The sequence below is a fragment of the Kogia breviceps genome, chromosome 2 (genome assembly GCF_026419965.1).
Source record: "Kogia breviceps isolate mKogBre1 chromosome 2, mKogBre1 haplotype 1, whole genome shotgun sequence".
Lineage (NCBI taxonomy): Eukaryota > Metazoa > Chordata > Mammalia > Artiodactyla > Physeteridae > Kogia > Kogia breviceps.
Window position 1 is genome coordinate 134,484,812 of NC_081311.1, and position 13,224 is coordinate 134,498,035.

The window sequence follows — 13,224 nt, forward strand, 5'->3', positions numbered from 1 at the left end:
GAGGGGAGTCACTGTTTTCAAGATTTTGCTTTTAACATGAATACAGTCATTTAAAATTCTCTGTGTTGACTTCTTTATCCAATTATTTCCCAACTTATAAAAATTATTTTTTAATTTAAGGTTTGATTGACATTAATAGGACCTAATGAAATTTGTTTTAAATCAACTCTAAGCCTACAGTAACTTTAAAAAGAAGACAGAGGAGCTTAATTCCTAGTCAAGTTCATTTGGAGAATATACAATAGCCTGCAACCACACTTTCACAAGGACATGCTGCTTGGACACCTTTTATTTACCTGCAGTGAAAAGCCTGCTACCTACTAATAAGAAAGACTGTTTCCTTCAAAGATGTATTGTCCCTGGTACCTGTGGTGTTAGGAAGTTGCTTCTGTGCTGTTGAAAGTTAACTCTGGCTAAGGGGTAGGGCATGGGTCACCTTAACATTTCCCTGTCCTATGCAGGGGCAGATAAGGGACCAAAATGTGTTAGAGAGAAACTAGCAGAGTTCTAACTGAAGGGAAGGGGAAAAAACAACATGTAACTAGGACACTGTACACGAGCAAATCTCCCCTTTTCTAAGTCTTCTGATTTTTTCTGATTCTATACGTAACTGGAATTCTCCCAAGAGAATGGGAATATCTCTATCTGATGCTACATGAAGAGTTTACATGTGTATATGAAAAAGAAAGGAAAAGAAAACAAGCAGCCAAATTCTTGGGGGAGGCTATATCTAATAAATAACACATCATGAAAAGAAGAAGGACACTTCTGGTCCAGCCAACATAACATAGACTAGTCTTTCCCTGCTCCTCGCTACTAGGTACAATGATAAACTCTGGAAATAACATGACAGACAACCAAAGGAGATGAGCAAAAGCTACCTCTAACACCAGGTGAGCCCAGCTGCACCAGCCAGGGGGATCAAACCAGTGCCCCACTGACAACAAGCTGCCAGTCCCCTATTAGAGAGCCTCAAATGTGTCTGTGCTGGCAGGCCCAGGCTTCCTCTAACTGATTATTTTCAAGTGTAAAACAGATCATATCACTTTCCTATTTGAAACCGTGGTGGTTTCTCATTGGCTCCATGATAAAGGACCTCACTGGTGCTGGCCTCTATTTCCAGCCTCATCTGGAAACACTTTGCCATAACTGAAATAAACAGGGAACACAGATGTGGTAGCAGAATAATGGTCCCCATATATGTCCACACCCTAATCCCTAGAACCTGTGAATATATTAGGCTACCTGGCAAAGGGGAAATAAGGTTGCAGATACAATTAAGGGTGCTAATCAGCTGACTTGTTTGTTTTACATTTATTTTCTGGCCACGCCGCACAGCATGAGGGATCTTAGTTCCCCCACTATGGATCAAACCTGTGCCCCCTGCAGTGGAAGTGCATTCTTAACCACCGGACCACCAGGGAAGTCCCTAATCAGCTGACTTTGAAATGACGTGATTATCTTGGATTATCCTGGTAGATCCAATGTAATCACAAGGGTCCTTATCCAGAACCAGAAGAGAGAACCAGAAAAATGGCAGCATGGAAAGGACTCAGCTGGATATTGCTGTTGACACCTTGCTTTTAGGCCAATAAGACCCATTTCAGACTTCTAAATGACAGAGGTATAGGATAATAAATTTGTGTTTTAAGCCACTAGGTTGGTGGCAATGTATTACAGCAGCTATACAAAACTAATACAACAGAGCATCTTTAAACTGGGCATCTGTGACTTGAAAGAGGCTTTGAGAAGAGTCAAACAAGAGAAAAAAAAAAGGTAAGAAGGAGACAGTCTTCCAGAAACTGAGCATTCTGGATATAGAAAGAACAAAGAAAGCTTTTAGTACTTTTCATCATTTCTTAGACACACATTTGTTTTCAAACTAACAATCTGTATTATAATCTATGGCATCTTATATTCACTGTGGGCAAAGTGACTTGCCATTGCCTGAAACTGATACGGGATTAAGAAGTCATTAGCATGAAAACCTTGCAAAAGGAATGCCAGTGGCTAGAAAGACAACTCCACAGACCATGGCAGAGCACTCATCTGAGAGATGATGCCTCCCCAAAGCTCTTGAACCACGGAGCTGGTTAATCTGTGGAAAATATGAGTATCCATGACTCTGAAATGAGAATGATTCAGAAAAGCCAGATGGAGAATATGAAGAAGTTTTAAGAGTACCTCAACTAACTTATTTCATATATATGTATATACATATACACATACATATATATCTGTGTGTATACACAAAATTGATAACATCAACAAAAATGGTGAAAATCAGGACTATAGGCCTAAATAAATCTAAATATTCAAATGAAAATAAAAATTATAAGTGATATGAAACATCATATCACAATTTTATTGGCATAATTCTCATCTTTCTAGTTATACAAAAAATAATGGAGCATCCTAGTAAAATCAATGGCATGTCAGAGTCACTGAAAGACTGATTAAAGGAGGTGGGTTTACCACCTGCTTCTGTGTTGGGTGTTTGAGTTTGAGCCCCTTAGAAGGGAGAAAGACTTGGCTACAAGGTTGGAAAGTATCTCCTCCACCAGCCTAGGCTGGACTTACAGGGTTCTGATGGATGGGGAGAGAAAACCTGAGACCTCAAGATATGTTCTCTACCACAACTGTGATGGAGTAAAGTCTACCAAAGAGTGTCAGCTTCTTTATCTGTAAAAGGACTGGATGACCTCAGTGTTTCTTAATCAGGCAGACACCTGGAACTCAAATCACTAACTTGGGATCCCCCAGGATGGGGCTGGGCACATGGAGCTTCAGAAAGCACTTCAGGTGATTCCAATGCATATCCCTAGTTACCTAGTTACTACTGCTTTGACTGGTTGGTTTCCAAGACACTCTAAAGTACTTTTCTCTTCTTCATTTTGTTTGTTTGTTTGTTTTACATTTTACGACAATGAGAGCAAACAGAAGTGACTACTTATCATGAGGGTTTCAAAGAATCAAGATTTCTAAGATTTGTTGAAACCAAAATCATGACAGCCATTTTGACAGTAGACTATTTGAGAAACAAACAAATCTCGAATAAATAAATCAAATAAACGACAAATAAATCTCTAATAAAAAGGTAACTTTTCTGCCATAACAGCAAAAGGAAGAAAATTACACAGTTAATCCAAAAGTTTCCTTTATTTTTATTTTTTTATTTTTTATTTTTTTCCGTACGCGGGCCTCTCACTGTTGTGGCCTCTCCCGTTGGGGAGCACAGGCTCCGGACGCGCAGGCTCAGCAGCCATGGCTCACGGGCCTAGCTGCTCCGCGGCACGTGGGATCTTCCCGGACCGGAGCACGAACCCATATCCCCTGCATCGGCAGGCGGATTCTCAACCACTGTGCCACCTGGGAAGCCCCAAAAGCTTCCTTTAAATTACTTTAAAAAACTTTCTTTCTACCACTTCACACACACTAGGATGAGTATTTTTTTTTTTAAGTGGAAAATAACAAGTGTTGGTGAGGATATGGAGAAACTGGAATTCTTATACATTTCTGGTGGGAATGTAAAATGGTTTAGCCTCTGTGGAAAACATTTTCGCAATTCATCAAAAACATAGGCTTCCCTGGTGGTGCAGTGGTTAAGAATCCGCCTGCCAATACAGGGGACGTGGGTTCGATCCCTGGTCCGGGAAGATCCCACGTGCCATGGAGCAACTAAGCCCATGCGCCACAGCTACCAAGCTTGCACTCTAGAGCCCGTGAGCCACAGCTACTGAGTCTGTGTGCTGCAGCTACTGAAGCCCGCACATCTAGAGCCCATGCTCTGCACTGAGAGGCCACCACAATGAGAAGCCCGCGCACTGCAACGAAGAGTAGCCCCTGCTCGCCACAACTAGGGAAAGCCTGCACACAGCAGCAAAGACCCAACACAGCCAAAAATAAATAAATAAAATAAATAAATTTTTTTAAAAGTTAAACATAGAATTACCATATGACCAGCAATTCCATTTTTAGGTATATATCAAAAAAACTGAAAACTGTTACTCAGACAAATACGTGTATAGACATTTTCATAGCAGCACTATTCACAATAGTGAAAAGGTAGAAACAATCCAAATACCCATCAGTAGATAAATTGTTTATTTAACATATATATACGTTAAACAACACACATACAATGGAATATTATTCAGCCATAAAAAGGAATGAAGTACTGATACATGCTGCTACAACATGGATGAACCACAAATCATTACACTAAGTGAAGAAGCCAGACCCAAAACGTCACATATTGTATGATTCCATTTCTATGAAATATCCAAATTGGTAAATCCATAGAGACAGAACATGGATTAGTGGTTGCCAGGGGCTGGGAATAACTGCTTAATGGGTATGGAGTCTTCTTTTGAGGTGAAAAAAATGTTTTGGAACTAGACAGAGGTGGCAATTGCACAACATTTTGAATGTACTCAATGCCTCTGAATTGTTCACATTAAAAACAGTTAATTTGGTTAATTTTATGTTATGTGAATTTCACCTCAATTTTTAAAAAAGTAAAAGAATAGAAAATAAAACTTTCTTGCAAACCTGGTATGACAATGAGTAATTCTGATTCTGATTATTCTGCCCTTCTTAAAAGAAAATGGTCGATAAGTCTTATAATTATAAATTTAAAGTTGTGCTAAATTTGCTAGCATACAAGTTTTGAAAATAAATGTGTTTTCTATACATCCTGGAAGAAATCAGTTCTGTGTCTCTCTCCCCTACCAACTTTTAGAACATTCTTACTCCTTGTCAAGATGCTTACCAATAAATTTTGCTTATGGAAGTGGTAATTTTTACTTAGCACAAAGGTAAATGTTTGAATAATATAGCTATAAAATAATTTGCATTAAACTATAGAAAGCAATTCACACAACACTTAAATAAAACATAAAACAACTGCACTAAACATATTCAGGTGGGCACATTTTAAATATACTTCACATCAGATTGATGGCAATGTTTTTAAAATGCAGACTAAGTCACGGACAGGAGAAATTTCAGTCAGTTATACTTGCTATATATGTAATACTCTTACACAAAAATAAAACTCAGAACATTTTAAAAAATGGAATACTCCACACACACAAGATAAATGTATTAGGTTATTGCACTCTACTCTGGAAATGTTTATCTTTCAGATAAAAAATAAAATACACGCATTCGGTGGTGGTTATTTTTCTTCTTCCTCACATACACACATGGATTCATAGTGAGTCTTCTGAGTTTTGAAATACAGGTATTTTCAAACTTTGATGGTACTCCCAATGTTTAATAGAAATTCACACCTGCAGTGAGATTACCTTAAGCAATCTAATCGCGGTCACCCAGCACGTCCTACTCTGCTCTTCTTCTGCACAGAGCATTTTCAGGTCTCGAGGCCCTCCTGCTTTGTTAGGCTAGAAGGCCACAGCACATTGTTTATCGTTAATGCATATCTTGAAGGTAACACCTGTTGAAATAAAAGCCACTAAAATTCTCCTATATATAAGAGAAAGCTGTCTCTTTTTAAAAGAAATTAAAAGAAACTCAAGCTTACCTAAAAGGCTGAGGCTTGCTTTATTCATCTAGCAAAATATTAAGCCTGTACCTTAAAGCAGAATCCATAGTTAGTCGGTGCTCCATGTTTTTTTTTGCCTGCCAGTGACACATAAATATCACTATTGCCAAATTCGCTGAAAAACTGCAAATGCCGTGGTTCCTTAAAAAAATATATATGTATGTTGAAATGGATACATATTTTTACACTACCTTTTGTATTTCTATTATGTTACATGACTTATACACCTTGGCAAAAATTATTCCAAATAATGTCAGAGAAACAAAAGGAAAGGAAAACTAAGTCACTATATCCTTAAATAACCAGGAGCTGGATATGAGATTATTTAATTTGAGAAGTAGTGATTTGTTTATAATTTAACTTCCAATATACAAAAAAACATATCTTCCTATTTTAAAATTACTTGCTTTAACTACCATTTCAAGGAATCTGAGGGAGAGAAGAGAGCAAAGCATGGCTTTTGAAAATGTTTTCTTATTTGGGTTTTAAATAATGGTAGTTCCACAAAGTGAAGAAGGTTGGTTTGAGCTTCTATAGCAGCTAAAGGAAAAAAAAAAACAAACCAGATGATGATTCCTGCTTCATTGAGAAACGATTGTCCCTCATGTTTGTGTACTGCCTCACGTACCACAGCAAGCAATGAAACAGGTGGCATGACCGCCTTCCTTTACAAAAGGAAGGAAGCCTGTACAGATAAATTCAGGGAAATTACCTGGCAATGGAATGTGTCTGATTTTCAAGGCAAAGTGGAATCATGAAGGGGTATTTCTTCTCTGGGAAATCCATAAGATTTAGAGCTGGTCATGGGAAATCACTGGGTCATATTATTCTGTGATAGGTTAATAACTTGGATAAATGCTTAATTCTGGGGTTGAATGTGTAATCAAAACTGACCACAAAGCATTGGTTCTTTAAAACCTTGCTACTAGTCATGTGGTCCCAGACCAGCAGTATCAGCATCACCCGGGAGCTGATTAGAAATGCAAAATCTCAGGGCCCACCCCAGATCTGCTGATTCAGAATCAAAATCTGCATTTTCACAGAACCCAGGTGATTCATATGCACTGAAATTTGAGAAGCAGTGCTCTTAAAACAAAAAGATAAAGCAGAACATTCAGCAATTTGAGCAACCCATTCAAATCCAAATCCAAAATAATTTCAGTCATTGGCCAGTAGGCTGGCTATTCCATCAGTGATGATTAGCAGAGCAAGAGCTTCTGTGTATGCAACTGTTTCTCTGCGTGTCACTGTTCTGTAGGCATCTTGATCTAATGGATGACTAAAGTTCCCAACTCCATGGGAGAATGAGGCAGAAAAGAAAATTGTTAAAAGAGACCCAGCCTAGGGCCCTTGGAACAAGGGAGGAGGAGGGAGAAAAGTACTCTTGTTGGCAAGGCCTTTAAGACTTTATTCCTTGATAGAAACTGATTTGTTAGTAAAAATGTCTGGTTTCTATGAAGATGGAATAAAACCATCCCTGCCCACTGATACTGTAGAAGTCAATGTAGCTGAGTCATCTGGACATGAGAAAAAGGCAGCTTAAGAAATACTGGAAGGACATAAGACACATGATGAGTTTCTTCTCTTGACTGATTTTTGTTCCATTACTACAGACACATCAAGGCTTATGAAAGTACAAGACTAAGGCTGAGCTGGCATGGTTAGAGAAAGGTAAGCATGCAAACGTGTATATAAGGGGGAAGTTGGAGAGCAGGGTACTTAGATGTTTCTCTGTAAGCCATAGCAATGCCTCCAAGGCTTGCGTAAGTGTTTATCTAACTTCCATGCAGCCTACATCTTTAGAAAGTAAAATAAATCAAGACCCTTCTCATAGAAAAAGGGCAGGAAATGGTCACTTTGCCAGGCAGAAATGTCATATTAGACATTAGCTAACCTACATGATTTTTATAGAGGTCATAATCCTTGAGTTTATCTAATATCTTGAATTTCGTTTTTAAGGGGGAATGTAAGATCATTTTCATATATATAGACTATGGAACACACGCTCATTCAGCACAGGCTAGAGAGAACACTATTATGTACGATGCACAGCAAAGTTAGACACCATGTTGAGGAGAGCTGAGGTATGACCTGAGAACAGAGGTTTGATGCCTATAATGTTGCCCAGCCAAGGGGGGACCCTTGCAGGGATAAGAGCATGGCTTCAGTAGGTGGAATAGGAGCTGTCTTGTTATGTAATAGGTGGGAAAGGAAAGGAGGTGGAGGGTGAAGTAAAAAGACAATGGGCTGTGGATTTTCATGTGAAACCTGTTAAGGAATTAGGAATTCAGGAATTAAGGAGATATTGTCATATCTTCTGGTGAAGAATCACTGGGAAGACAGTCAAATGTGATTACTGGATTTAGAAGCCACTGTTCTCTGATGCTAAAAGTAAAAAGATGATCCAGCACACATTTGTATAAAACCACCTTCGTATATTACTTCACACATGAGGAAAACTGGGAAAAGAGAAACTTCATTACAAAGGTTAAGAAAAAGTCTAAAACCTTAATTACAAAAATGGGTAATTATTCATCCTAACATTATCTATAATATAAAAAATTGAAAACTAGGTTTAAATCCTCAAGAAAAATTAAATGCATCTATATGATAGAACACTAGTAGTCAAACTATATATACTTAAAAATAAAAGATTTCTATAAAGGAATGGATTACTAAATAAGTAGAGGCCTTTTCCATGAAGTATTCCACCACTTAAACCTAAAATACACACACACACACACTCGCACATGTGTGTGCACACACGTGTGAATAGCAACAAAGGAAAACTGTATATCAGGGAAGGGAGGAAACTATGTAAGAACAGTTGGGGAAAATATGGAAAGTATCACTCCTTTGCAACTCCATATCTCCATGCCACTGCCCAAATATCTAGTCTCTATCATTAGCTGTGTTCTGGGCATTTCCATTTGGCTACTTCACCATCAACACAATATATCTAGAACTAAGATCAGTATCTTTCTTCTAAGATTTGATTTCTTCAAATCTCCTATTCCTGTTTATTCTATCATTTTCTATTTCTTTATTTTCCTTATGTCTTTCTCTAAGAACATTAAGTGCTTCCTCTTCTTTCATATCAACCAGTCAACAAAATCTGACTATTTGTCATTTAATCTTACATCCGTCCCCTTCTTCTCTCTCCACTGCTCATCCTAGGTTAGATCCTGTCGCCTCCACCCTTGATTACTGAAATGATCATCTAGTTAGCACTAATTAGCATCTGTGCCTCAACTCAATCAATCAATCTCTCTCCCTTCCTGCCCACTTGTCCCTTCCCCCCTGCCTCCCCTGCTCCCTTCCCCTCTCCATTTCTCGGTCTCTCCAGTTGATTTTTTAAGCTCCCTATGGCCATACTCATCTTGTTACAACATGATTATTTCACTCTCTCACTCAAAATTAAAAGATCTGTCCATGTCCTAACCTGAAGAAACTGTGAATGTGACCTGTTTTGCAAAGGGGCCTTTGCAGATGTAATTAAGCTAAGGATCTAGAGATGACATCTTCCTAGATTATCTGGGTGGGCTCTAAATCCATGACAAGTGTCCTTATCAGAGACACACAGAGAAAGGAGAAGCCTGTGTGAAGACAGAGGCAGAGACTGGAGTTAGGCAGCCACAAGCAAAGGGACACCTAGGGCCATGACTAGCCAAGACAGAAAATCCTACTAAAAATTTAAAGGTTCTAATATTGAGAATGAGAAATAAATAATGAACATTTTCAGCATAAAAGAAAAATATGAATTTGCAGACTGAATGTGTATGTTAAGAATCAAGCAAGGTATGTATAGCAGAATATATATGAACATACCTAGAAATACGGCAGGAAAATGACTAAATACCAATGATGATAATAAAATTAGAAAAAGAGCCAAAGAAAAATGACAGATTACCCATAAAGAAGCAACAGTATTGTCACTGACAAAACAGATCCATGAACATAGAATTAAACTCTCATGAAAACTCTCAAAAGTAGTTTTACTTGAAGGAAATCGATGCATTGCATAAAATGTCAAGACATAAAACACAGGCATATGGCATAGTAGGCAACAACTAGACTACATAGAAATAGACTACATAGTGCTAGTGCTAAGGGAATTACATTCATAAGTGATTATGTATGTGTGTATGAACATCTGAACAGGTATGTCTATGTAACTGTATACATAGGTATACAAAAGCAAGCACACACATACATCCACCCCTGATCATAACATGATAAATTCCCCTAGGAATTTATAATCTAGGTGAGGAGACAAAACTAACACACACAGAGGAATTAATAAGCAGTTACAGACTCAGCTGAATGTTACTAACTGTATCAACAGAAGTTCAGAGGTGGGCAAGGTCAGTAGTATGCCCTGGGTAAAAAGAAAAGATGTGAACTGTCAGGCTTCAAAATCCCAGCCTTGATAAGGAGAATGGGGGTAGATTCAGAGTGGGGGAGAAATGGGCAAGGAATGTGGTACTGAAACAAGAGCATCCAGATGGTATCAAAGGATGTATATTGAAACTAGTGGGAAATAAAGCTGAATAATTAGTTTTTAAATGGATTATGGCAAATGTTTGGAATCTAAAAAAAATTACCAACTATTGACATCATGCAATAAGATAATGAATAAGACAAAGTGAAACCCATTTTAACTTACAACTTCCATATAATTCATAGCATATCATTGATATTCCAATTTACCTTTGATGTCCCTTTAGTAGAAAAATATAAACCGGATCTTCTTAAAAGGAAGTAAATCTTTTTCCAGGACTTCTTTCCCTGTTCTTTTGCATGTAAGAAGCCATGGATTTCAGGATATGTGCTTGAACTCAGAAACATCTGGAAGAAAAATCAGACACTCTCATACAGTTTCTGAACCAATGATATTGTAGTTTTATATTTCAAATAGAAATGTGCAAAATCAAACAGCATTGATACCACTTACACACCATTACAGAAACAGCGATATATATATATAACAGAAAATAAATCAGTCTTGTGAAAACTTGAGGCAAGTGCCAAATGAAAATATGCTAACGAAATATGTATTCTAAGTGATCAGTACTTAGTCAAACACCAAAATTACAAGCTATTTGAATGTCCATTTGAAAAGCTGAACTTTGTCTACAGAGTGAAGTCCTGATACTTTTCATCCCTGTCTATGATTTTCCTTGAGATTATAGATTGACCTATCAACTTCAACTTCATTATGGTATATGTAAGACCACGATCCGGACTTCCATTATTCAATTATTAAAGAAATTGAGCCAAGTTCACCTCCTCGACGAAGGTAAAGTAAACAATCTCTTTGTCCTCTATGGTTCTCAGTGGTGGGTGGGTATGGGCAGGTTGTGTTTTCCAAAGAGAACTGCAACAATATCTTTCATTCCACATGCTCTTCTGCAAATGTGATCCTGCCTCTGAACCAAGAGGTGAAGTTTCTCCACCGCCTTGAATCTGCGCAAGGCTTGTGACTGTTCTAACCAATAAGATTTGGCGGGAGGGACAGGCTGCCCTTCTAACTGTGTCCCTTAACTAGCCTGACGGCTTCCACTCCTTAACTCTTGGAAGCTAACTTTCATATAAGAAACGTGACTACCCTGAGATGGCTATGTGGTGAGAAGCTCAACGCAACTGGAAAATGGAAAAGCCTTGGAGAATGACACACCATGTGGAGAGAGAGAGAGAGAGAGAGGCCAAGGAGTACCAGACACATGTAGTGAAAAGCTATCTTAGAAGCGGATCCACAATCCCTTTGGGAGTCAATCTGCCTCAGAGAACCATCCAGCTAAACCCTTCCCAAATACCAACCTACAAAACTGTTGACAAAATATGAGTGGGTACTTAAACCATTAAGATTTAGAATAGTTAGTTACCCAGTGATAATTAACTGAGACAGCAGGCATGTGTTGGTCAGGAAATTGAGAATGAAAAGGAATAGCTCTGAGTGGCTGTGCTCAGCATCCTTAATAGGACAGTGGAAATGCATTAGTGTCTCACTAAAAGAAGGAAATGGAAATCCCTATGAATAAACGAATGCAAAATGTTAAAACTGAAACTAACAGAAAATATTAGCTAAAACAACGTAACATTGTTTTAAAAGGCTATTCGGGGAAATGCTGAGAGTAGATAATGTTTTTTAAGTAAATTAATAAAAAAAACTTTTAATTTAATGAGCCACAGATATTAATTAATTGACATGCAAAGCAGGCAAGTAGGTTTTTTAGTCTGAGTGCTTTCCAAGTTATTAAACCAAACCAATTAAATTTTAAAAAGGAAGTCGTAGAGGTCACACTAGAAAAAGAAGGAACGTTTTTAAAAAGTGGAAACATTGCCTCAGTGGACAGAAGAGGTCAGGGGCACGTGCAGGACTATCTGATTCCAAAGCTATGACTTTTCCTGTTTTTATAGTTTAACATTAAAGTAATATAACTAAATTATAGGAGAATTTGGGAAAGGAGGCCGGAGAAAAACTCCAATCCACCGCCCTGTCATAATCCAAAGGCAAAGTATAAAGAGGCATGAGAGCTAGGGGTGCTGGGGCACTGACGCAGTGCCCTAACATTCTACAGGGTGTCTGTGACAACCTAGTAGCATGTAAGTAGCTTTTAGAGAAATCCTGAGGCTAATCATATTTCTAAAATATTTTGAAGCAAAAAATGAAATATAACCTATTACAAACAAAAGCCCATAGAAAACAAATTTGTGATACCCAATATATTTACCAGTATATTCAAATACCAACATATTTAAAGTAACATCTATACTGGAACTATTAAAAGTTTTCTTCATTAAAGATCAGAGACTATTGAGTGGGTTCGGGGATGCCTGGGGTTTAGATCAAACAGCAACCATTATAAAGACACTGCTCACCATTAACCTGTTAACAAGTATAGTATCAAATATAAAATAACTGAAATTTTTTATTGTAATGAAAATGTCTTAGAAAATGGTCACCTACAGCCATCGCCAGTTTGTAAGAAATGAGCTCAATAGATGCAAAACTAAGGAAATTTTAAATTAAATAACTAGTATTCTTAATTCAGCTATTTCATGTTTCAATCAAGTGTTTCCATCATGAATAATATTTCATTTAATTGCTAAATATTTTATCACAAATAGGATTGAGAGCATTTATTATAAAAGTTAACACTAAATATCTGTTGGCAAAATGTCTATAATTTACTAGAAATTTTGATTTTTTCGAAGACTAACATAATCTTTAAATACATCACAGAGCAAAATTCTGCAAGTTTCCTTTCATGATACACATTTTTTAAACACTTAAAATCCTTTGACAGTTGTTCAAAACTGGGAAGAATAATATAGTTAGGGGTCTTTATTGATTTACAGAATTCTTTATCTAGATTGTGCTCTTTTCTTTTCCTTCCTCTTCTTCTCTTTTCCAACTTTATCTCCAGCAAAAATTAACCACTCAAGGCATACCATCCAAAATCTGGACATGTATAAATATGGACCTCACTAAATAGACATTTCTCCAAAGAAGACATACAGATGGCACATGAAAAGCTGCTCAACATCACTAATTATTAGGGAAATGAAAATCAAAGCTACCATGAGGTATCACCTCACACTGGTTAGAATGGCCATCATCAAAGATGTCTACAAATAATAAATGCTGGAGAGGG

At 37.5% G+C, this 13,224-nt stretch overlaps 1 protein-coding gene across 3 annotated transcripts in view; it reads right to left on the bottom strand.

Moving 5' to 3' along the window:
- Positions 1–13,224, bottom strand: part of GRB14 (growth factor receptor bound protein 14) — a 180,086-nt gene that overhangs the window by 12,154 nt on the left and 154,708 nt on the right. For all 3 annotated transcript variants that reach the window (XM_059052378.2, XM_067026214.1, XM_067026213.1), the window contains 3 exons: positions 10,277–10,414; positions 5,597–5,707; positions 5,310–5,405 (listed from right to left, as the gene is read on the bottom strand). In XM_059052378.2, the coding sequence (XP_058908361.1) occupies positions 5,310–5,405; positions 5,597–5,707; positions 10,277–10,414 (345 nt within the window). The remainder of the gene's footprint in view (positions 1–5,309; positions 5,406–5,596; positions 5,708–10,276; positions 10,415–13,224) is intronic.